Consider the following 25653-nt stretch of genomic DNA (forward strand, 5'->3'; position numbering starts at 1 on the left):
TATTCTGCAATTAGATTCACAGTGATAGTTGCACAACATTATAAGTATACTACAAACCACTGAATGATATACTTAAAAATGACTAAAAGGGTGAGCTTTATGTTATGTAAATTTTATCTCAATAAGGAATTTTTTAAGAAGAGAAAATAGCCCCTAAATATCAAATGATTGAGGAACCCTGGAGAAAACTGATAAAATTCATGGCATTTTTTTAATACTTTGATTTTTCAAAATGTCCCTCACATTGAGAAAGCAAAACTGAAATGGCAGGTGTCCTATCATGTCATTGTATAATTTGGGGGGGGGGGCGGATTAAGCAAAAAAAAATGAAGAATGATTTGTTCTTGCTTCTAAAAATCAGTGCTTGACAGCTAGCAGTCCAAAATGACCAATCAGATTGGCCTGGACCTCGTCTTCTCTTGCCATGCCTTAGCTACAGATGAGCTGGCCTTCAGTCAAGGGCATTGCTCTGGACTAATGCATGGGTCACCATATAGAAGATTGCCACTTAGGACTTCGGGTGGGGCCGCAGCACCCCATCAGAGTTGAAGCCTTTTCTCTCACCAGAGCCCTCCCACTCCTCCATCATCACCCAACCTGAGAATTATCCAGTCCTCTCCGGACCTCCCAGCTGCCAGACTCTGGAAGACCGAATGTCAGCCCAGCCGCCAGTTCTTCTGGACTCCCTCCTGCTCTTCCACACCCTTCTCCTGTCTCCCCCAGTTCCGTCCTGAAGAAGTTTCAGAGAACATCCTCAGCACCTGTTATCTGCTTTAAGGAAATCTAAAGTTCAGGGCTTTGGGCAATCCAGCCCAAGGCCTCTCACTGCACTAGAGGTGAATGACCCCGGGAGCACTCCTGCGGAGACGGCTTCCGGAAGCTGAGTCAGCTAGTGTCTTTGTCAGGGCGGGCCCCAGGCAGTGGACCCTCTGGAGGTCAGTGCCCCCTCTTCCCGTGGTGTCCAAACCCCCACCTTAGGAGGTAATTGGGCCCTTGAGGTTCCTGGACCACTACACTGTCCTGCCTTGAGAACTGTGGAAAGTAAAGGAGGCAGAGGAGTCTGCCTGTCCTCGGAAGGTATTTGGAGGTGTTTGGAGACAGGAGCAGGCAGTTTTCCGGGACCACATCAATAACTGCTTCCTCCGACTGCATCTACTCGCCAGCCCCATCAGAGAGCCTCCCTGCCCTCTGGAACTGACTCTTTCGACCCTCTCACTGGCCGTCTTTTACTATCAAAGATCTTCACCTGAACCTCCACAGAGCCCCAACCCAAGTCCTTTCTGCCTCTCCATACCACCATGGCTCTCTACCCCACCTGGTGTCATAACCCCTCTGACCCTCAGTTTCCTTATTTGTGAAACAGAAATAAAGATAGCACTTACCTTTACAGAGAGATTGTAAGGCATAAATAGATAAGTAACATTGCATTTCCAGCACCTTAAGTGCTCAATAGACCTTAACTGCTGCTGCTGCGATTATATTATTTTATCAGCCAGGCAACCAATTCTAAGGAGCACTTAGTGTGTGTCAGGCCCTGTACCAGGAATCTAGGGGTACTGAGCTTGGCCTCAGATAGGTTTATTTGGAGAGAGAAGAAAAATGACCAATCAATAAAATAGTCCATAAGCAATTTGGCACAGTTTTAAAAAAACAATTCAGTATGCTCAGAAATCTCATCCACGACTCTGCCTCTCACATACGGCCTCTCTCTCCCATTTGCTGTGTCTGTGGCTGCTATTTGGCTGGTAAACCCACCATCAAGAAGTGGCGGGCTAGGCTTTGGAAAACTCACAGGGGTCTTGTCTGGCTTTTCCAACATGCCGAAAAGCCCTTCTTTCCACATGCTGAGCCACCAGCACCAACACAGTCAAGACCTCAGCTCTGATTCTCCCACCCCAGGGCCCCAGAGCCTGAGTTCCCGCCAAGTTCTTGGGGAGAAGTAGTTGTTGACCAGGGGGCACTGAGGGGGAGATTGAGAACTTTGTCCCCACCACCACCCTAGAAGCCTTCTAGGGGGCGAGGATGGGGGAAGATAAGGGTAAGGGTGGGCCAGGGGCAAAGCGTGGCTAAAGGTACTTATGGGAGGGAGGCCAGAAGGACCACACCTAGGAGTGGGGGCAGGGGTAGGGGTGGAGTCAGGAACCTGGGAACTCAGCCAGCTGAGAGGATCAAATTTCAAATTACTCTGGGATGAACTCTGAGATAGAAATTGTGGCCTAGGAGGCCTGAGGAGGGAGAGAGCCAGCCCAGACGAGCCAGACACCCTACCTACCCACCCTACCTACCGTCTACCTGAGTACTTTGGGAAAAGGCTGGCAGTCAGCAGGGCTGGAAGCTACCTACCTCAGGGCCCGCACCTGCCTGCCCCTCCTTGCTCTTCAGTGCCTGCCAAGAAGAACTGAGAGTCGAGAACCAGAGAGTGAGAGAAGTAATGGAGCCAGACAAGACTCAGATAAAGCTTGACCCCAGGTGAGTGAGGGCTGCAGGCCCTGAGCCAGGAGCTGGTTGCTATGCAGCGGGTGGCCTCTATCGCTCTGGCCTGTCGCTCCCTCCCTCCCAGTACCCTTTGGTTTCCGGCACTCAGAATGAGACAGGACTGATAATGGTCTGGCTGTCCCTAAGGTCCTCAGGGACACTTGGGGTTTAGCCAGTGCATGACTCTTCAGCATCTTGGCTTTCTCTCCCCATTCTAGGAGAGGAAGATCCCAGAGCTAGGAGCTGGGGGAAGAGGGTGCATGCACAGAACTCCCACCAGCTGGGGACCCACCCCTAGTGCTAAGGATCCACTCTTTCCCTGCAATTCTGTTCTTTCTCCCTGGCTGCTGCCACAAGGCATGTGAAGTGAAAGAACTGCAGGCTCTGTGGGCACTGCAGCCGGGCCTGTCCACGGCCTCGGTGGCAGGCTGCCTTACACACTAGATGGGACCCACTCTCCAATTCCTTCCAAGAACCAGGAACTTGAGGAGAAATGGACAAGCTCCCTGAGTCCAGATGTGTTTGAGGGGGCATCCAGTAACTGATGTCCCTTCCGGTGCTCTCTCCTGTCCACAAGGCTATCTGAATGCAGGCTGTGTCTCTCCAGGTACACGGCAGACCTTGTGGAAGTGCTGAAAACCAATTACAGCATCCCCTCTGCCTGCTTCTCTCTCCCTCCCACTGCAGCCCAACTTCTGAGAGGTGAGTAGGGAACCCTCCCTGGAGGGAACTAAAAGGAGGAGACAAGCATCCCTGTGGTAAGTCAGGACAGCTGAAAGGAACAGAGGAGAGGTGGTCCTCAGCTGGCCAGCCTAGAGATCCTGGGAGGATGGCTGGCCCAGGGTTTGTCTATCATGGTTAAGGCCTTGGAGGAGATGATCAATTCCTCAAGAAGCCCATAAGCCAAAAGAGGGACATGACTACCTAGCCCAGCAGATGGACGTGCATGTTGGACCTTCCACTCATTCTAGCCTCAGAGTCCCTTCAAACTGGGGACCCTGGCCTAGAGCATTTTTCAGACCCTAGGACCATCTGAGGACTCAGGATGGTGCTCAAATGACCCAAGCCCCACAGGGTCCCCTTGAGGCCCACACAACAGCCTTCGTGGGCCTAAATCATTCAAGAGGGGTGGTTATTATGAATAATGTTCTTAAAACTTAGGTGAACAAGTAGATGTATTCTCACAGTGCTGGCTAACTAGATTCCTATTACTGAATTGCTTTGAAAGTGAAAGGCTGAAGATGGAACTCCGTTTATTTTCTGGACACATAAAACAAGACATTCAAATGACCCCAGCATCTTCATAGCAAATGTTGCTCACCCATATTTTCTTTCATTTTCCTACTGCGTGACTACCTCTGAGACGTTGACGAATAGGAGCCTGTGTCTTTATGGCACCTAAATGCTTTCCCCAAACTCCTTCCTGCAAGGAGTAGACTTTTTCTGAACAACAGGATGTGGTCAGCGTGCATTAGGAGGCACATATGAGTGTGTCCTTGAACAGTGTTCAGCCTTGTTTCAGATGCTTGGAACCACAGTGAATGCCACCTGCCAGCGAGTGTCCAGAGAAACCCCTTAGCTGTCAGGAGGCAGCTGCAGTGTCTAGCTCCAGGAACCTCTTGTTCACAGAGTGCAGCCGGGGATAGAAGTCTCCCCTTACACCTGTGGTTGTCAGCCAGAGTCGGTTTTGGCCCCCAGGGGACTTTTGCAAATGTCTGGAGACAGTTTCAGTTGTTACAACTAGAGGGTGCTACTTGGCACCTAGTGGGTAGAGGCCAGGGATGCCACCCTGGAAACAAAGGAAAACCTCCCTCAAGGAATCCTCTTGGCCTAAGTGTCAGTGGTGCTGAGACAGAGAAACCTTGCCTTATGCAGTGAAAATGGATCTCACACAGCTTGGCTACAAAATGCAAAATAGAAGCATCAAGGGCGTTCAAAATAGGGAGACCATTCTGGGCCTGGTAGCCTGGTGAGCTGCCTGCTCCCAGGTGAAACTATTGGAGGGGGTAGCAGTTGGACAGCAGCGAGCAGGTGGTGAGCACTGCTGGGCTGGGGATGAGACAGAATGAGCAGACACGTTCTCCAGACACGGAGGAGCCATATCTGCCAGGATTCAAGGTTGCTGGTGGGGAAGTAGGGGCCAATTGAGAGGCTGGGCAGGTAAGGTGGGGCTCAATGAGTGTCAGGCAGAAGAGTTGTACTTTATCCTGCAGCCTGGAGGAGCCTGGTGAGGGCTCTGAGATTGGGAGGGGCTGGATAGTGCCTCCAGACCATTAATCAATAATCAGACTGAACTTCAAGGAAGAAGAACCTGAGAAGCAGGATATAAACTAGGAGTTATTGCCCCAGCCCAGCATGAAGGACAAGAGTCGACTCACAACAATATCAGGGAAAGAAAGGGAAGATTGGAAAACACAGGAAATCCAAAGAAAGAACAGGCCGTCTGGTAAATAAATACCAAGGCAAGGTGAGTGAAGGAAAAAGAGCCTCTCGCGATGGCTCTGGGACCTGGGTAGCAGCGATGGCATTGCCAGAAACAGGAGAGTCAGGAGGTGCCCACCGAGGGTGTGGAGAAACCCCTTTCTTCTTCTGTCAACTGTGTTGCTCCTTGAAATAAATGCCATTTATGAAAGAGCTATTCTGGAAGAATTATTTTCAACAATCCATTTTTTAATACCTGTGATATGAGTGCATTATGATCCTCACAGGATTTTTTTTTTAAAAATAGACTGACCAAACCTTTGTATATAATTGTAAAGACCCATGTAAAGCCAAGACCTGTCCTTCCAGAGATTAAGGCTTATAATAAGACTAACGTAGCTAAGGTAACAACGCAATAACTATAAGGGGTGAGACAAGTAGAAAATGGAAGAGAACACAGGGCCCAGAAGTCATCCCATGCCCACTCAGTGGGGCAGGATGGACTCTTCAAGAAGTGACGCCGGACAACTGCCGGTCCCTATGGCAAATCAATAAACATGACAATAGCTCCAGCATAGCTTTAATCCTGGTTGATTAAATCCTAAATATAAAATGCAACTATTGTACAAATAAAAACAGAAAACTATCTTTATGAGAGTAGAGAACAATTTCTTAAACACAAGAAAGCATAATGATCATGGAGATCGACTACATAAAGCAACCAAACTTCTGTATGACTAAAAACACCATAAAGAATGTAAAAAGTCAAGTACAGACTGGGAGAAGATATTTTCAAAGCCTATAATCTGTAACAAAGGTGAGCAGTTGTATTAAAAATTACCCAGTAAAATTGGATAAAGTATATGGACAATTTGCAGAAGAGGAAACCCAAATGGTCAATACATATACAAAAGGTTGTCCATTTCCTTAGGAATTAAGGAACAAGAGTTAAATAATAAATATCATTTCACTGCACTCTTATAGACAAATAAAAAGCCTGATAATCCCAAGTGAAGGTGAATTGAGGTGAAACTGTGAACTCATAGACTGCAGGTGGGATTCCAATTGGTATAACCACTTATAGAGTAGATAGCTGTAACTTGAAATCCTCGTATCCTACAACCTAACTATTTTTAATCCTTTAAGTATATTTTATTGATTATACTATTACAGTTGTCCCATTTTTTCTCCTCTTTATTCCCCTTTACCCCGCATCTCCCTCCTCCCAGCATGTCCCACTCCCTTTAGTTCACGTCCATGAGTCATACACATAAGTTCTTCGGCTTCCCCATTTCCTATACTATTCTTAACCTTCCCCTGTCTGTTTTGTACTTACCATTTATGCTTCTTATTCCCTGTACCTTTTCCCCCATTCACCCCTTCCCCTGCCTGTTCCATGTGATCTCAATTTTGGGATTCTGTTCCTGTTCTGGTTGTTTGCTTAGTTTGTTTGTTTGTTTGTTTGTTTTTAGGTTCAGTTGTTGGCAGTTTTGAGTTTGTTGTCATATTACTATTCATAGTTTTGATCATCTTATTTTTCTTAGATAAGTCCCTTTAACATTTCATATAATAAGGCTTGGTGATAATGAACTCCTTTAACTTGACCTTATCTGGGAAGCACTTTATCTGCCCTTCCGTTCTAAATGATAGCTTTGCTGGATACAGTAATCTTGGATGTAGGTCCTTGCCTTTCATGTCTTTGAACACTTCTTTCCAGCCCCTTCTTGCCTGTAAGATCTCTTTTGAAAAATCAGTGGACAGTCTTATGGGAACTCCTTTGTAGGTAGCTATCTCCTTTTCTCTTACTGCTTTTAAGATTCTCTCCTTATCTTGAATCTTGGGTAATGTAATTATGATGTGTCTTCGTGTATTCTCCTTGGGTCCAACTTGTTTGGATTCTCTGAACTTCCTGGACTGTATGTCTATCTCCTTCTCCAGACTGTGGAAGTTTTCTTTCATTATTTTTTCAAATAAATGTTCTATTTCTTGCTCTTCTCCTTCGGGCACCCCTATGATTCAGATGTTGGAACGTTTAAAGTTGTTTTGGATGTTCCTAAGGCTCTCATTTTATTGAATTCTTGTTTCTTCATTCTGTTCTGGTTGAATGTTTATATCTTCCTTCTGCTCCAAATTATTGATTTGAGACCCAGTTTCCTTCTCTTCATTGTTGGTTCCCTGCATATTTTTCTTTATTTCACTTTGTATAGACTTTACTTCTTCCTTTATTTTGTGTCCATACCCAATCATTTCTGTGAGCACCCAGATTACTAGTTTTGAAATCTGCACCTGATAGATGGCTATCTCATCACATTTCTTTTCCTGGAGTTTTTATCTGTTCTTTCATTTGGGCCATATTTCTTTGTATGGGTGCACCTGTTATATTGTAAAAGGTGGAGCCTTAGGTATTCGCCAGGGCAGGGCAACCCACTTCTCCACATTGTTGTGCTGCATGTGGGGGAGGGGTCACAGAGGAAAAAAATGTGTCTTGCTTGGTTCTCACCCCATTTTCAGACACTTCCCCTGCTACCCACAAGCAAATTGAGCCCTTCTGGTGCTGATTCCTGGGTGGAAAGGTTTTGTGTACATTCTAGGACCCTGTGGGTCTCTCCAACAAACTCTCCTGTGAGGCTGGGAGTTCTCCTACCAATTCAACCCCACAGGTTTTTATAGTCAGAGGTTTTGAGGCTTTATTTTGCTGCCCTGGAACCCTGGATTCTATGATTTGTCCCACTCCCCAGTTGTTCCTCCAGGTCTATCTCACACTAATGCAGGACTGCCCAGCCTGCCAGCCACTGCCTCGCCCACCCAGGTTCTCCAGACACTGCCTGGCTGGAGTCCTTTTTGTTCCACTGCCCGGCTCCACCCCTCCTACCAGTCTGGATGGATATTTCTTCCTTAATTCCTTGGTTGTTGGACTTCCATATAGTTCAATTTTCAGGCAGTTCTGGTTATTTTTTGTTTTTAAACTTGTTGTTGTCCTTCTTTTGGTTGTATGAGGAGGCAAAGTGTATCTACCCACACCTCCATCTTGGCCAGAAGTCAAAATGCATTTGGAATTTTACTTTGAATTCATGTGTCTCTAACTCCAGAGCCTATGCTCTTAACCTCCATGGAAACAAATATGCAGAAATAAAGTAATTTTTTACTAGGATCCAACTAAGATTATGGATAGTACTCTTCAAAATTTTGATGTTCTGACATTGTTTTCATTATATAAAAAGTAATCTTCACTATTTCAGAGACAGTGAGAAATTTGCTAGTTGCTAAAGTTGTACTTGTATTCAAAATGGTTAGACAAGCATTTCCCAAAGTGTGTTCCTGGAATCTCAAAGAGTGCTTCATAAAAACACAGTCTATAGAAAAACAAGTTTTGTAAAATCTGTAATCTATAACCTCCTTTTGGAAATTAACAGTGTAAACACTTCAGTGTGTTCAGATAAAACACTTCAGTGTGTTCTGCAGGAAAGAAACATGTATAACTTTAAGGCATTTCCAAAAATCCTTTGTCTGTAGGACACTTTTGTCCCATATTAATGATTAAGATGCAGAAAAATAAGGTAGGGGGGCAGTCTTCTAAGAAGATGAATAAGTTTGATGGAGAACAGTGGTGCTGGGCTATGGATGCTAAGAAACTCTCACTTGGCTTTTGCACCGTGGAGGTAGATATAAGAGCCTATAGACACTACATGTGTGAGAAAGAACAGAGTACCAAAGCCAGCATTTACAAGAAAGTGCAAAAGCATTTCTGCACTGAGGTCAGAATATGCCCTTCCTCCTTCGTAAACTTAAACAATCTTTTAGAGTTACATTTGGTTGTTTCTAACACTCCTCATTCCGTCTCCTATTGATGTGAACGCAGCCACTAGTCGGTGTGTGTGATGACTGAGAGCATGGGTTTAGTGTGAGAAACCCCTCCATTTAAATCCTAGCTCCTTCACTTCAAGACTGTGTGACCTTGGGCAAAGTGCTTGTCACTCTAAGCTTTGTTTCCTGAAAAAGCCTATAAAATAGAGATGGCAATAAGAATTCTCATGGGATTATGTCTTTCATTCAACAAATAGTCACAGTTGCTGTTCCAAGCTCTTGGAGACAGAAGGGAGAACAAGACTGACAAAGTCCCTGCCTTGGTGGAGTTTACAGTAAGGTGAAGGGGCAGATGATAAGCAAGCAAATAAATATGTAAATAACTTGACTGTGGGAGGGGCAGGTCACACTGTGCTTTTAAAGGAGGCTGCCAGAGGAGAGGCATTTGAGCTGAGAGCTCAGTGATGAGAGGAGCCCTCCACTATGTGCTCAGGGAGAAAAGCTGAACCAGCAGAAGCCAAGTGTAAAGTCCTGGAGGTGGGAACCCCCATATGGTTGTTGGGAGGCTGAAGGAGTGGTGGCAGAGAAATACTATACCTCTATGAACGGAGAAGAGCAGAGCTGCAATGACTGAGTTTGCAGAACATGAGGTGTGGGAGAGGATGAGGAATCAACAGAGGAGACCAAGGGTCAGAGGCCCAGAGGGGAGTCATGAGGACTGTGGTTCTGTGAGTCATGGGGAGGGAAGAGTTTTGAGGAGGGAGGAGTCAAGGACCGTGAACACTGAAGAAAGATTTGGCCTTGATGGCTTGCCTGAGGAAGGGCAATTTCCACTCTCAGTTCAGTGAGCTGATGAGGACAAGAGCCTAGGAGGGGATGGGGTCAGGCAAGGAGAGGCTGAGGCAGGACTCCCCCTCCCAACAATGGGCATTGGCTTTTAGAAATCCACTGAATTAATTTTGGTTTCTGCCTACCTGTACTTTATCTTTGTGTGTATTTTTAACTAAATATTTCTATTGTAAAAATAATTCAGGTTTAGGAAAGTAAATATGAAAATCCAGAAAGGTAAAAAGAGGAAAAGTCATTTCTAGTCCCACCACTCAGAAACAGGCCCTGCTTGCAATTTCCTTTTTTTGTGTCTTTATGTAACATTAGAAATCACACTATACCTACAATTTTATGTCCTGTTTTTGTAAGCATGAGATCATGTGAATCTTTCATATTAGCATATGTTTGGCAAAATGCATCCTTTTAAAAACATTTTTTAAAAAATACATGTTTATTATAGAATAATTGGAAAAGGTAGAAAAGAAAGCAAAAACCACCCACAGTCTCATTACCCAAAGACATCATTGCTAATTTTTTTTAGTATTTGTGGGCATTTTTAAATAATTTCATTTTATCAAAGTAATGCATGAATGTGGTTAAAAATTCAAATAGTACAAAAGGGCTGCTAATGAAAGTCAACAATCCCCTGCCCTATCCATTCTCATTTCTAATCCCTCTCCTTTTTTAGCTGAAGGTTCTTTTGATAGTTACCATCACATCGCCTATGCCAGTCTGCACACACTTTTATTTCCTGGGTACTAGCCTCTGGCATCACCTGTGGCTGCCTCTGTGATACATAAGGATTTAACCCACTTAGCACCAAACTTCTTTCCTTCTCTCCATATAATTAAGTCAGTATTTTTGGTTGGTTATATCTATAGGTTTATGTATTATACCTATAGTTTATTTTCTATTCCGCTATTGATAATGCCTCTTGACTTTCCATTTTGTCAGATAAAGATACTAATGCCTCACTCTTTTCTTCAACTTCTTTGTCTGTTTCTTTCCCCAAGTAAATCCCTTAAACATGGTTATAATTTTACTGTGTTTATTTTTCATTCTGTTTTGTCCACATAAGTTTTCTTTTTAAGGTATGCATTTAAGGACAATGATCTTAAGTATATAGCTTGGTGGATTTTTACATATGTGTACAACTGTGAAACTGACACCCGGGTCAATACATGCAACATTTCCAGCATCCAGTGGGGGGTGGGGGGGTCTCTCACACTTTCGCCACTTACCCACTTAATGTTCCTACAAAGACCACTCTGCTAACCTCTGCCGCCTTCATAGATTAATTTTCCCTGTTCTTCAATTCATAAAAACAAAATCCAACAGTTTGTGCTCTCGGGTCTGGCCTCGTTCATTCATCAGTATGTTTTTAAGAGTAATCAGTTCCATTGCAGGTATCAGTAGCTCATCTTTTTTATCGCTGTGTGATGTTCTCTTGTGTGAATATATCACAATTCACTTGTCTGTATTCTTATTGAAAAACATATGAGCTATATTGGGGAAAGCCTCAAAAGCCTAAATTCAGAATTGATTCTGAAGCACTGACATGGAGCCTTATTCAAATTTATAAGAGCTTTAGTGGGAGAAACTCACCTACACAGGCAGAGCAGCTGCTTGCTCTCAGTGGTGGCCCGTTGGGAAGAAATCAACACGCCTCTCTGAACAGGGTCTCTTTTTATAGGGGATTAATAGTAAAACCTCGTGGTGGGTTGCCACAGAAACCATCAAAAGAACGTACATTTCTAAACAGATAACATCAGTCAGTTATCCACACTTATACATTCATTAACCTCCTTCCCAGCACGACATTTATCCTCAGGAGGCAATCCGCCTTTCTCAATCACTATCAGTTAGCCTGAGGCTACAAAGAGTTAAACAATCACAGAAAGTTAGAGAATCCAACATTTTCCTGGAGCTTTTACTGCTGGAACCATATTGCATCCTTGACTTCCCCTGCGGGCTGTTTCCAGCTTGGGCCATTATGAACAAGGCTGCTCTGAACATTCTTTCCATGATTATAAGCATTTCTAGTGAATATTTATCCAAGAGTGCAATTTCTGTGTCATAGGGTAGGTGGATGTTTAATAGCTAATACCAAATTGCTTGTCAAAGTGCTTGGACTCCACTCAACAGCAGTGTATGAGAGTTCCAACCATTTATCTTTACTAATACTTGTAATCATCAGTACTGTTAATTTTAGCCCTTTTGGTGTTTTTTTTTTCCCTGACAATTGTAGATATTTAGCACCTCTTTATGTTTTGTGAAACTTTGGGTATCTCCTTTTGTAAAATAACTGTTTAGATCTTTTTTTAAAGTAAAAAAATTATTGTCTTTTTCTTACTGATGGGAATTCTTTATATTTATGGTATGAGTCTCTTGGTGAATATCTGTATTACAAACATCTTTTCTCAGTCTGAGCTTACCTTTTCATTCTCATAATAGTTTCTTCTGAACAGTGGAAATTCTTAATTTTCACCATTAAACACCAATTTAGGATTGGTGTTTTTGTGACCTATTTTGAAAGACCTTTGCCTATCTCAAAGTCATGGAGATGTATTTCTGTTTTCTTCTAAAAACTTTGTTTTAACTTTCACATTTAAATGTTTTTGAATGATATGAGGAAAAGGTCAATGTTCTTTTTTATTCTCCAGTGGGTCTGCTGAGAAGTTTTGTGGATTTTTAAGTTGACTGTTATTAAGTTGGGTGGGGGGCTTTGTTTGTTTGTTTTTTAGAGAGAGGGGAAGGAAGGGAGAAAGAGAGGGAGAGAAACATTGATCAATTGGCTGCTTCTTACATGACCCCAACTGGGGACCCCACCTACAACCCAGGCATGTGCCCTGACTGGGAATTGAACTGGTGACCTTTAGGTTCATAGGCCACCATTCAATCCATGAGCCACAAGAGCCAGGATGAGTGTTAATATGTTTTTAAAAATATTATTATATACTCTTCACAAAGATTTTTTGTGGCATGCACAAAATTTTCATGTCTGAACAATATTCTATGGGATAGTTGACTTAATAATTCCAATACTGTCAGATATTTAAGTTGTTTTAGGGCTATTACTCAATAATATTATAAACATTCTCATTTTAATATTAAACATTATCATTTAATAGAACAAAAAAGAATGTATCACCATTATTTTGCTCTTCTCTGGCTGCTAGGCAGAGTGACATTTTTCCCATGTGTCAGAGCCTCCTGGTTTTGTTACCAACTTTCTTTAGGTGACAAAGATCTTAAACTTTACTACATATTTATTAAAAATGCTTTCCCCTAGTTTGTTTCCTCCCTTTTTTAACATTCAGAAGTCTAAACTATGTCATATGTGACTGTTGTTCTCTTTGCGATTTCTTGGATTGCTCATAAGCTCGGAAAGGTGTTTCATCTCCTAAGTTTTGATGAAAATACAACTCTTTCTCTCTTCCTTGCTCTCTCAGTTTTTCCTGGTTGATTTTTAAAGACTTATCTCTTTAACTTATTTAGCATTATTTTGAAATATGGCTAGCTTTACGTGTATCTCCATAATTGTTTTAAATACACATTTTTGATGTAAAAGGGTAATATCATGTAAAACTAATCATCTGTGTGTTTATATTTTAAAATTTTCAAGAAGAAAAAGGTGAAGTTTTTTTAAGTAAAAGACTGCAACAAGTTTTTTAATATTCAAAACTTGCAGGGCCTTTGAATGGTATCTGGAGAGGTAACTGAGAGAGAGGCAACAGAGCTAAACATTAACAGCAATGTCAAGCCAGCCACTTATTTATTTTTTATTTTTTACTGATGTATAGTTGTTATATCATATTGTATTAGTTATGTTAATTTCAGGTGTGCAATATAGTGATTTGACTTTTTTATACCTTACAGTGTAATCACCCTGCCAAGCCAGTCATTTAGACACCCAGAGGGCTCTATCCTAACTAAATGGAGCCGAGTAGAGAAAGGGATGGGTAGGAGCAAAGAAAAACAGCACAATCCTGTCTTTTATGGCCTCTGATAGAAAGGAAAACTGTACTACTAGCTCCCTGCTTGGTAGCTGGAGCCCGAGGGCCACCTTCCCCATGGCAGGTCCTGTGGCCTGGCAGTTAGACCTGACTGTGGTCAGAGATAAAGGGCCTCCCTGGGACAAAGATGTAATACCTCCCATGGTACTTTTGGACAGATTCACCTTTGCCTGGTTGCTTCTTGTGGTGCCACCAGGTATAACTGATCCAGATGACAGGTCTCCACCTTGGTGTGGTTTCCTTCCTCCCTGGTTTGGTTTTGGCAGTGCTGTCTCTCTGACTGAGCTGCCCTCGGTCACCGAAACATAGGGCAGACTAGCAAATGCCTTCTTCATGCTTTACTCCCAATGCACGAGGACAGTGGGCTGGGTTCTGACAATCTTCCTTTGCCCCTTCTTCCTCTCCTCTAGCCAGTTAGCAGGTGGAGAGGAGTGAGTCTGCCAACTGGGGAAGAGTTACTTAGATAAGTGAGTGTCAAGGCTTAGTCACTAAGGACACAGAACCCTTTAAAACTAGTTGTTGTAGTGATGAGTCACCTGTTTAGAAAAACATACTGTAACTAGATTAATTTCTTTCTGTTAGCAATGCTGAGGCCTGAGGAGCTTCACTGGTGTTTGTCAAAATGCTATCCCCTGACCGTTATCAGATGAATCTGTTAAAAATGCAGTTACTGGGCCCATCCCAGATCTACTGAAGCAGCATCTCTAAGGGCTGGGCCTGGACAGCTACCTTTTAACAACTCCTTGAATGAATATGATAAACACTAAAGAGAGCCACTGGGCCACATTCAATGTAAGACTAAATGTGAGACCAACACTCAGTGTGGAGTCCCAGGTTCATGACATAATTTTTGAAATCAAATTTCAAACAGCTCTAAAGTATACCACTAATTACATTCTGCTTCAATTATAATGTTGTTTGCCAGCATGACACATGGCACCCGAGGTAGAAAAGCGAATAGGCCCTACTGAACTCCTACTCCAAAATTTTTGCTATGTGAAAACTTGTTTAATGTCTGTACTCCTGTCCAGGTAAACCTCACCATATCCAAAATTATATGGCCTCACCATATCCAAAATTATATGGCCTAGGCTCCCATCCATGCAAAAGAATGATTATTTTCTAGCCACATGTTGGATATTCTAGGTCTAAGAAAAAGCCGTTGTTCTGTATGCATGGGGGCCTAGGGCAGACAATTCTGTATACGGTAAAGCAATTTAGATCCAAGTGAGGAAGCCACATTCCTGCCCTTCACTCAGTTCTGGACTTCAGTTCACTAGAGTCTGTCCTCTTTCCATCCACTCTAGCACTGGGCCCTGTGGAAATTGCCCTCACAGTCATCATGACCTTGCTTGCCCTGGGCTCAATTGCCATCTTCCTGGAGGATGCCCTCTACCTGTACAAGAACACCCGTTGCCCCATCAAGAGGAGGACTCTGCTCTGGATCAGCTCTGCACCCACGGTGAGCGCCCTATTGTTGCCCTTCAGGAAGGACTGAAGAGGAAGAGGGGGGGACCATTCTGAGAATTCCTCTAAACTCAACAATGCAAGTAAGCAAATGGTTGCGGGCCTCTACCACCTTAGGGTGGAGGCTTCTAATGTGATCTCCATTTGCATTCAGGCCCCATGCTGGGAAGGTGGTGGGATGGAGTGTTAGAATTCTTAGAGCCACAGAGACAGCTAAAGAAACCACTCAGCGACCAGTGGCCCAATCACTCCTCCTCCACCACGATATTGCTGTGAAAAGCAAGCCTCCTTTGTGTATGGACAAGCAGAGGTTCCTCAGAGTGTAGGAGGGAAAGAAGTTTTTTCCCATGGGGTCATACTTAGCTCTACTCTTACCCTGTAAGCCTTTGAAACTCCCACAGCCATTATGAAGGCCTTTGGCTTGCTCATAGACCATAACGTTGGACTTCTGTTTCCTTCTGGTGAGCTCTGCGTGCCCATTTGGGCGGAGAGTGAGGCTCATGAGGTCCTTTCCTGCCCAATGACACCTGCCTGAGCCATCTCAGGTCATCAGTGATGCTCTAATAACATGGGATGTTGAAAAGGAAGGGTTGGATCTTGGTCCTCTTACTCGTAGGGATGAACTTATCTATTCCCACCCCAGGGATATGGATAAGATAGTCTTCAAAAACGCCCCTGACTCAGGTGACTTGCTGTCTCTAACTATAGACATAGAAGGAACTGACAGCTAAATTAAAATGTTTTTAAATTCAATTAGTGATTTTTCCAGCTGTCCACTTTTAAGTAATAGTACCTCAGACATTTAGGTTTTGCTTCCTTGAGCCCTTGTCACGAAAGTTTCAAGAGGGTGAGCACAAGGTCCCCCTCATTCCCTTAACTGGCTTCTTGCTCCTGTCCAAGCAGGTGGTGTCTGTGTTCTGCTGCTTCGGTCTCTGGATCCCTCGTTCCCTCATGATTGTGGAAATGGCCATAACCTCGTGAGTGTCCTGCTGCCCTCGGCTCTAGGCCCAGTATCCTTTTGGGGTCCCCTTCTGCTCCCCACTCACCCAGGACTCCAGAACCCATGTCTTCTTTTATCCCCATCTCTTCCATAAATCCCTGCAAATCAATTAGTATCGATCACAAATCGATTCCTTTCCAACTTGTGCTAACTCGGGTCTCTTGAACTTCTAAATCTGTTTATCCTCAGCCACCATTTCAACCCCAAAGCCTGAAATTTCCCCCCTTCCCAGGCCCCCAGACGCCGTCCTCTTCTCTCGCTCCTCTTGGGTCACACGTTCAGAATGGCTAGTCCCTACTGTGCTCCCATCAGTGAGCCTCAGCCCTCTCCACTCCCTTTGCCATCCATCTTTCTTTGGAAGCAAAGGGTGCCCCTCAGCTGGCTACTGGCTCCCCTCGGTGTACTCTCTGACCCAATTCTCTTCCCACTCCAGGTTTTATGCGGTGTGCTTTTACCTGCTGATGCAGGTCATAGTGGAAGGCTTTGGAGGGAAGGAGGCAGTAGTGAGGACACTGAAGGACACCCCGATGAGGATCCACACAGGCCCCTGCTGCTGCTGCTGCCCCTGTTGCCCCAAACTCATGCTCACCAGGTAAGAGAGGAGGGAGAGGCGTCCTCAAAGAACAGGTTATCTCTTCCCGCACTCTCCCGCGAGCATCTGCTGGCTCGCTCAGACCTGCTTCAACCCTTCTGCAATTAGTCTTGTATGGAACAAACCCATTGATGAAAGGGTGGGCATCCCACCCAGGAGTAAGGGGAGCAGAGAAAGGAGAACTTCTAAGTTCCCATCACTTAAGCCCACTGCCACCTACTAAGTGTAGCCACATGAAGCAAAACTAGACTAGGCTCTTTACTTGCCCCTTCCTGCTCATTGTGGTTAATGAGATTGGGTCAACACTCAAAAGGCAGCATTCTGGTCTAGGGTGAGTGGAAAGCAAGGATTGCCAATGCTCTCAACATCCTGGCTTCTTTCTGTGTCCCCATCCATTTAACCATTTTGGTGCCTCTGATGGTAATCAAGCCTCAGCCCAGGAGCCCAGTGAGGGAGATGAGTCTTCTTGGGGTAGGTGGTCTGTGGGTCCATGATCCTAACCCTCTTTTCCCCTCAGGAAAAAGCTTCAGCTGCTGATGTTGGGGCCATTCCAGTATGCCTTCTTCAAGATAACACTGGGCCTGGTGGGCCTATTTCTCATCCCCGATGGCATCTATGACCCAGCAGATGTAAGCCAGGGGGAAGGGGCAGCGAAGTCCAGAACTCATTTAGTACCTTTGAGCTCTAGGAGGAATAGTTGGTGCCAGCATCCTCTGCTACCTGCAGACAGGGTGACTGTGGAAAAATAGAGGTTCAGGGCCTGTGGTGGGAGGGAGGAGACTGGGGCAGGCTATGGGGCTTTTCTAATTAACTGCTCCACCTTGGGGAAAGAAATAAAGGGCCCGCCTCCCTCACTGACTCCTGTCTGGTCTGTCACCAGATTTCTGAGGAGAGCACAGCTCTATGGATCAACACTTTCCTTGGCGTGTCCACCCTGTTGGCCCTCTGGACCCTGGCTATCCTTTTCCGTCAAGCCAAGCTGCACCTGGGCGAGCAGAACATAGGAGCCAAATTTGCTCTGTTCCAGGTAACTACACCCTGAGAAAGGATGGTTCATAATAGAGCTACAAATAATTGGGGTTAGGAGGTGAAACTAATAGAGGCTAAAAGCAGGTCTGGGAATCTTAAGCCTTAGGTTTCCTGTGAGATTTGGAAAATGATCCCTGCCACTTCCTAGGTTTTGCTTTTCTGTGCTGAAATGGTTTGCTAGGCCTGCTCTCACAAAATATCAGCAAGTGGCTTAAAACAACAGAAATGTATTCCTTCACAGTTCTGGAGGCTACAAGTCCAACATCAAGATGTCACCTGGCCATGCTCCCTATGAAATCTGTAGGGCAGAAACCCTCCTTGCCTCTCCCTAGCTTCTGTGGGTTTGCCAGCGATCTCGGTATTCCTTAACTTACAGCATCATCCCACCGATTTCTGCCTCTGTCATCACATGGCTTTCTTGCCTCCTGTGACCGTGTCTTTTGTCTCTTTTCTTCTTCTTATAAGGACACAAGTCAAATTTGAATAAGGACCCACCTTACCCTGGTATGACTTCATCTTAACCAATTACATATAATTAGTTAACAAAAATAATGATGCTGTTTTGAAATAAGGTCACATTCTCAGGTACTGGCGTTAGGACTTCAACATACCTGTTTGTGGGGCACATTTCAACCCATAGCACGTGTATTATCGAATCTTAAATTCTTCCACCTTCGCTTTTTTCTTTTCTTTGAGTACTTCCTAAAACCCCATAATCCATCACCAGCAGCAGCATCAGCATTATCTCAGCTACATGAACTACCTATACCATATGCTAGGCCCTTTTCATACATTCCATTTTAATTTTCACAATGATATTAGAAGTCATTCTTTTTATTTTACAAATAAGGAAACTGAGATGCAGAGATGCTATGGGACTTGCTCAAAGACACACAGGGATAGGCTCGAATATAAACCCAGCTGTGTCTCACTCCCCAACCCACATCCCTTCTTCTCATCACACTGCCTCTCATCTTCATACCTCTTCTGGAATTTCTCCCCAAGACACATCTGTTCACTCTTTACACTTTCCATTCTCCAAGTCCAAAGACAACTTTTCCAACAAATGCAATATCTTGTTTTCCTTCTCTTTCCATTCTTTTTGTCTCCTTGCTGGGCCCTTCTCCTACTCCCAAGAAATAATAACTGCATTGTAGTTAACAGCGTGCTTGCACATGGATTATCATTTGATCTAAGCACATGCCCCTGAAATGTGAATTTCCAGCACATAGTAGGTAGAATGGGGGGGGGGTAGGGGAAGAGAGAAAAGGGACTGAAATGGAATCAGGGATTGAGGGGCAGAAAGGATCCTGGCCCCAGAAGCACTTAGGATCAGGCCTCAGGGCAAAAGCCTGTGGCTGCCGAGCAGGCCAGTGATGATGGTGGGAAGCCTGGACAAGCCAGTCTGCCTTGCCTTGGGGAGAGCAAGTACTAAGAGAAATGGTGCTCCTGGGGCCTCTGGACAGAGATGATCTTTTTCTTTTGTTTTTTTTTTTTTTTATTGTGCTATAATATACATAACACAATTTATAATTTTAACAATTTTCACATGTACAGCTTAGTGACATTAAGTGCATTCACATTGTTGTACAACCATCACCACCATCCATCCCCAGAACTGCTTCATCTTGCACTCAGAAACTCTGTACCGATTGAACACCAGTTCCCCTTCTTCCCTTCACCTCCAGCCCTGGTGGAGAGAGATTCTTCAGAGGGCACTTTAGTGGTTAATTGTCCATCATCCTATCAGCAGGGATCTGATAATTGAGGTAGATGGACTGACTCCTCCCTGATCATCCACCCTTTTCATCCCGCAAGTGCTCCTTAGCAGCCATGACTGAAATAGGGGAATAAACTTGAACCTCCAGTCAGTTCTTATTGTTTCTTGTCAGGAACTCTCATAAAATATTGGTTGAAGATGAGGTTACAACTTTCCTAAGGATTAGAAATTCCATCAAATTTTAATCAAATGTGAATCTCAGCCTTCCGGAACTGCACAAATCTAAAGGTTGGCCAAAAGCACTGCGGCAGGACAAGCACAGCCGCGGAGCAGCTGGCCTCAGCGCCGTGCACCTGGGCCCGCCCTGCCCTCGCTTCTCGTCTCCCCTCTGCAGGTGCTGCTCATCCTGACTGCCCTGCAGCCATCCATCTTCTCAGTCTTGGCCAATGGCGGGCAGATTGCTTGTTCACCTCCCTTTTCCTCTAAAATCAGGTCTCAAGGTGAGCATATTAAAGCTCTTATCTCATTCCAGGATGAGTGAGAGGGGGAGGGTCAGGGAAAGGTCAGGGAGGAAAAGATCTTAAAACAGAGGTTGGGCCAGGCAGGCTGCTGCTCCAAATACTCAAAAAAGGATCTCCAAGAATCCCAGCAGAGATTTAAGGAGACTATGACTTTTCTGATCACACAGAAGAGAGCTGCAATTCCACAGCTTGAGGCCAGCCTTGATGGCCATGGGTTCGATCCTTAGCTCTTGGGAGAGAAATGGGTGTGATTAGGAAGGAAATAAAATGCACAAAAGAAATGAGGTTTAATGTTAACCTCAGATTGCCGGTTGAGAGCCAAGTTTTGGTTTTGGCTCTACCATTAACCTGCCATGTTACTCAGACTCTAGGTCCTGGTTTGAGGATAAATTGCAGAAAGTGTTGTCCAACTCACATGCCAGGCCTGCTGTTGGGATACCACCTCTATAATTTAGTATAACTTACACTATATTTCACCCCACACTGCAGTGATGAATTGCCACCTCCTTGTACTGGAGACTTTTCTGATAACTGTGCTGACACGAATATACTACAGAAGGAAAGACGACAAGGTTGGATATGAACCTTTCTCTTCTCCAGACCTGGATTTGGACATCAAAGCCTGAGGTGAATGGCTTGGACTATGAAAGAGACACTGTACTCATGAGATGGGCACAAGATTTCTTTGCTGTCCCTCAACATTGCCCAAATGGGAAAGATTCCATTGTCAGCACAAACTGGCAAATTACATTTGATTATAGAGATGAAGGTAAATTATGCAATAGGATGAAACTGCTTTGGATTTTGCCTGGGAAAGGTAACTTAAGATTTATAATAGACAAACAGGATGGAGTATGAAACTGTATAACTGGGCACATTACCTCTGTGGGTGCCACTATCAGCTCTTAAAGCTTGTATATTGAAAGGTCACTTTGAGTTTTCTCAAAGCAAATGAAAGGGGGAAGAGTACCTGGTAGTTTGTCTGGTATAAAAATGAGAGTAGAACTTAGGCAAAATAGTACAAGCCCCAAATCTCTAAAGAACCAGGCTTCTGAAGAACAGATCGAAGGTGTTCTTTTCCTCACAGATAACATTAGACCTGTGAGATCCAGGTCAGCCTCCCTTTGTGGGACAATGGCTTTTTAAATCTTCTGTGCCAAGCTGAAAAAGGAATCCCCAATAATATGGTCATGGAGCTTGATTTTGAGAAAATAAAGTGCAAAAGCAAATGAACTGCGAGTACAGGAAAAAGATCCCAATACATAAAATGTATCATATACATGTTTATCAGGTCAAAACACAGAAAATAAAACATTAGGTAAAACCACTTTGCTTTTATTTGGCTAAATGACAAAAGCCAAAATAACTCTGAACAAGTTAATAACACTCAGACGGGAAAACAATATACTGAACACCAGTTGAGGAAAACATTCCTGTGAACGTCAGCTCTGGTGATGGATGGGGTTAACTTTCGTGCTGAGGCCAGCATTTCTTTGCAAGGCTATTTTTTTTCTTCAGGTTCCTCAATACAAAAAAACATAAAATCCACCCAATCAAGTCTCTGTGTTCAAGACAGTCAGTGCCTCTAAAAGAGGGTGGGAAATCCCACTTCAAACCTAAAGGACCACAACCTGAGTAATCCTTACTTAATGTTAAGCCTCATACTTTTCTACCCCAATCTGAGTATGAAGTTTGGCAGACAGAAAAATCTTTCTTCTTTTAAAGAAAATTAGCATTTAATAGTATAATCCTGAGAGCATGCTCTACTTATTTGGATAAATAGAAGCTAGGGACCACTCTCTACCCCATGACAATCTATTCTACAAGAGAAAACAAGAATAATCATCGTATGATTTGAAAATATATAACCTTCAAAAATACTTATATTGGTAAGCTTAAAAAATACCATCAGTTAAAAATATTGTTAAGGGAGTATTTTTTTTTTCTGCATGTATTGGTTCAACTTCTGGTAAGAGTGTATGCTGACAGAAAATGTAGAAGCTATGGCTTTTAGGAATAAAAGAAAATCAGCAAAGTATAATTGATTTGGAAAGATTTTAAATATGAGATCTGGAACAGGATTAGGCAATAAGCTCCAGAAAAATCAAAAGTTACCCACAAATCAAAATAGTGGAGAAAGAGTAACAAAAGCACTGTGAAGATCTATTTTAGAGGAAATACCCAGAAACTACTAACCAGCTGTGAGGTCACAGTAAAATTTTAAAAATGTAACTCAGGTGTTGCCCAAGAAGTTATCAGCAATCAGAAAAGGTCAAAAGTTCTCTTGCCCTCACTCATGTATTTTCTCCTCTGCAGGATTTTCAGCCTCCTCACATCCCCAACCTTTTTACCTAAGTCTCAGCAAAATAATGGTCTTTGACTGGAGCTATCAGAAGCAGCTGTAGCAGTACAAATGATCCATTTCTATTCCTCTAAAGTTTAAGCCTCTATTTTTCAGTGCTACTGAGCCTAGTTTATAAAAAAATCAAACTTCCTGCTCATCTCATCTCCAAGGAACTGCTGAAACGGCACCTCCTTGGCCCCAGTGATAGGGCTTCCTTTTCCATTCTCCTTCCATCTTGCACAGTGGGGCCAACTCAGAGAGACTGGGGCCAACCAGATTTTAAAGATCTACCATCTCTGCCACACTTGGCCTATTTAGGCTGACAGCTTTGTGTGTGGCATTCACAGAAATAGCTCCACAACCTCAAACATTATACTAGCTTCACAAGTCACAGGTATGGCTGTGGTATGCAAACCACTAACCCCATTTAATTAGGCACAACTGATCAAACAATGCATCATCCCAATGGCTTCCTCCATCCACCATCCTTATCCAGCACCTAGGATCACATTTATCCCATAGTATCTAACATGCCACGCCATAAAAGTTTTTACTTTCAGTCAAAATTATTGAAATATACTAGTGTTAAGAGACTGAGGCTGTAGAGGCTCACCAAGCAAAAGGGGCAAAGTTTTCCAAGAATGTGTGCACGTGCTGGCACTAGGAATCTCACAGAGGTTTCAGCCTAGAGGTCACACTCCAAGGGCCAGGCATGCCAAAAGCTGCCCAATGACAGAGCAGAGGAGGAGGGCCCAAAGCTCAGAGATCCAGACAATATCCTTGAGAGGAGTGACTACAGGGAGGAAAAGCACCTTCTGGGCATCTCCCTTTCAAAATATACAGCATAATGTGTACCCGGAGGGAACAAGTAGGTGGGCTTTAGAGGTGACTTCACTGCCTTTCTGTACCAGGGGGAATAAGAAGGAAATAGGTAAAATTCCTAAAGAAGGAAGATTAAAGCTGAAAAGTTAAAACGTGATCATATGAGGCTGGGCAATGTAGGCAAACATCAACTTCATCTATTTCAAAAAAAAAAAAAAAAAAAGGATGCCAAGCCAAAGCTCGTGTAAACCAGATTTAATAGTAAAAGTAGCACTTCATGAGAAGAGATAGAAATGTAGTTTTCACAGGCCATCAGGACAAGAGGTTCCCCTCTGTGTCCCTACACTCTGCCATGCTCTGCCTCTGGGTGATCCTAGGTTTTGAGAACCTAGTTGGTCCAGTGTGCAGGCAGGCAGGTTTTCCCACCAGGAAGTATTAAGGGAGATGACTATGAGATACTCACAGCCCTAGCATAGGCAAGATAAAATGTGGTTTTCTTAGCTGAAAACACTAAAACTCCACCCCCACAAGGGGTATTTATGAGTGACAGGGTGGGGCCTGGACAGAAGCAGTCTTCCCCTAAACCCAGCTACAGGATTACTGATGGATGATGATCTGCTAAGTCATGTAGCTGTAGGATGCTGGAGGTTTAAAATGAGCTCAAGCCCAACAGCAAGCATGAAGCTTCAGCATTCTCTGATATGAAATTTAAGTGATGAATCTCCCCAGGGAACCTAACAGGAGAGATGAGGCCATAACCACCAGGCACATGTGGAAGGGAGGGAGAGAGCTTACCATATCCTTGTAATGGGAACCCTTCTTTGTAGCTCGCTGGAAGGGGTGGTGGAGGGAAGTAAGCCCCTGCCAGCTGCCACTCTCAGAGGAAAACAAACCCTGTGGGGCAACTGGTTCCAGTCAAGAACATTCTTAAGAGGGGCAGAGTCAAGATAGGAAGGTGGATGTTCTCTTATGCTTTTACACCTAATGCTCTATGCAAATCTCTCTAAATATTCAATTGATGTGAGCAATGTGGATTAAGAGATCATGTTGAAATTGCAGACATTTACAAAGTACCCTTTGTAAAAAGCTAGGTAATGACCACAGAAATAGGAGCAGCAGGACCAGGGACTTGCTCCAGGGCAAAAAGGAATCTGAAATGACTTTGTGTAGGATTGCGTATTGCCCCACTCCCCTCCACAATCACAGTAAACATGAAGTGTCCCTTCCTTTAACAGTAGATTCCAGGAAAGAGATCAACAAGAGCTCCCAAATAACCAGGCAATAGAATTTTCTGAGAAGATGAACACAGCAGAAAAGCCATAGCTGATGCCATCAGTGTTTTCAGGGACCCCACTGGGTCCATCAAGAAACTCCTCAGGGAGTAAGAACAGTTAGGCTTAGCTCTTCTTCTCACAGCCACGCCGGCACATGTGCCAGCAACACTGTTAGGGGATTTGTGACGATTACCCGGCTTTTAGTATTTTTTTTTTTAAGGAAACCAAAACTATATCCCCCCAACCCCCGTCTGCCCCAAAGTCACTCATCAGCATGGCCAGTGCTGGAAGGACTTGGCCAGCCAGTTTGCCTCAGAACAGAAGGCAAACCCTATAGTGTATCAGGAAGAAAAGGCCTCTGGGTATTGTACCACTTCCTTCTGCCCACTCCTGAGGGGCAAAAGAATTAGTTCTATTAATTGTAGTTAAAGGATTGATTTTTAAAAAAATTAATAAAATGACAATTTCCCTGTCAAGGTCACATGAACATAAACAGTAAAGCAAAGTCTGTGGGAAGGGTACACGGATGCAGAACAGGCTTCTAAGGTGTAGTCAGCCTCCTTGTCGGTGTGGGTGGGTGATGTCTCTTGGAGGGTGGGCTGTCTGCTCCCCCCATCTGAGGTCCTCTTGCCCCAATTGTCTTTCCTTTGTAGCTGTCTTTAGGTTTATTGTTGGGACCACAATTTGGAATTCAACAGAGAGCTTCTGAAGGTGATGGGACACGGGGAGGGGAAAGGAAAGGAGGGATGAAAAATTAGTCTTCTTCATCCTCACTGATATCATAGGCTGCAGCCTTGTGCCTGGAGAGGTTTGCTGGGGAGGAAGGAGGGGAAGTCTTGCCAGAGAAGGGCCATCGGAAAGAGGGCGAGGGGGAGCGTTCACGAGTAGGGCTGCTGCTGGGACTCTGCTTTGGACTGATGGCCTGCAGCATCCGGCCTTTCCCTTCTTTCAGCATATGTTTCTGTGGAGACCAAAGGAAGGGTTAGAAGAAACCTATAGATGCTACTAAATCACCGTTGGCATGCCTGAGACTTCAAATTATCACAAGTGCCTTATGCAATGTCAAAAGTGACCAAGAAAGCCAGGCGAGGGACATAGCTATAATTCTAAGTGATTTTCTCCCTTAGTGGTCTAAGGGAGAAGTGGTCTATGTTATGTGACTTATCCAAAGGTTCCTACTTGTTCTCCAGCTACCTGATCCTACTCCTATGTCAAGGGAATTCCTGAAAGACTGCTTGGCTTGTAGTCCAGGCTCCAGGCAAGAACAAAGGAACTAACTCACACAAAAGGGTACCTCTCTGAGTTTCAGAGTTCTCTGTAAAGGGAATTCATATTTTCCC

The 25653-nt window shown here is 44.0% G+C and overlaps 2 protein-coding genes across 8 annotated transcripts in view; one reads left to right on the top strand and one right to left on the bottom strand.

Annotated features, from left to right (window-relative positions):
• The first annotated feature begins 2193 nt into the window (after positions 1-2193).
• Positions 2194-21409, top strand: SLC51A (solute carrier family 51 subunit alpha). Of its 3 annotated transcripts, XM_028504046.2 has the most exons (9): positions 2194-2469; positions 3083-3177; positions 14852-15006; positions 15915-15988; positions 16445-16603; positions 17121-17232; positions 17484-17630; positions 19747-19852; positions 20363-21409. In XM_028504046.2, the coding sequence occupies exons 1-9, from the start codon at positions 2432-2434 to the stop codon at positions 20497-20499; spliced, it is 1023 nt and encodes a 340-aa protein (XP_028359847.1). In that variant the 5' UTR covers positions 2194-2431; the 3' UTR covers positions 20500-21409. The 3 variants fall into 3 exon arrangements, with proteins under 3 accessions (XP_028359847.1, XP_035874165.1, XP_035874166.1); XM_036018272.1 differs by lacking the exons at positions 2194-2469; positions 3083-3177 and adding an exon at positions 9158-9223; XM_036018273.1 differs by lacking the exons at positions 2194-2469; positions 3083-3177 and adding an exon at positions 9245-9350.
• Positions 21188-25653, bottom strand: part of PCYT1A (phosphate cytidylyltransferase 1, choline, alpha) — a 59681-nt gene continuing 55215 nt past the window's right edge. For 3 of the 5 annotated variants that reach the window (XM_028503993.1, XM_028504019.2, XM_036018270.1), the window contains exon 9: positions 21188-25274. In XM_028503993.1, coding sequence (XP_028359794.1) covers positions 25068-25274 — 207 coding nt within the window. In that variant the 3' untranslated portion in view covers positions 21188-25067. The remainder of the gene's footprint in view (positions 25275-25653) is intronic. The other 2 variants (XM_036018271.1, XM_028504002.2) reach the window with 1 other exon arrangement.

The sequence above is a fragment of the Phyllostomus discolor genome, chromosome 2 (genome assembly GCF_004126475.2).
Source record: "Phyllostomus discolor isolate MPI-MPIP mPhyDis1 chromosome 2, mPhyDis1.pri.v3, whole genome shotgun sequence".
NCBI lineage: Eukaryota > Metazoa > Chordata > Mammalia > Chiroptera > Phyllostomidae > Phyllostomus > Phyllostomus discolor.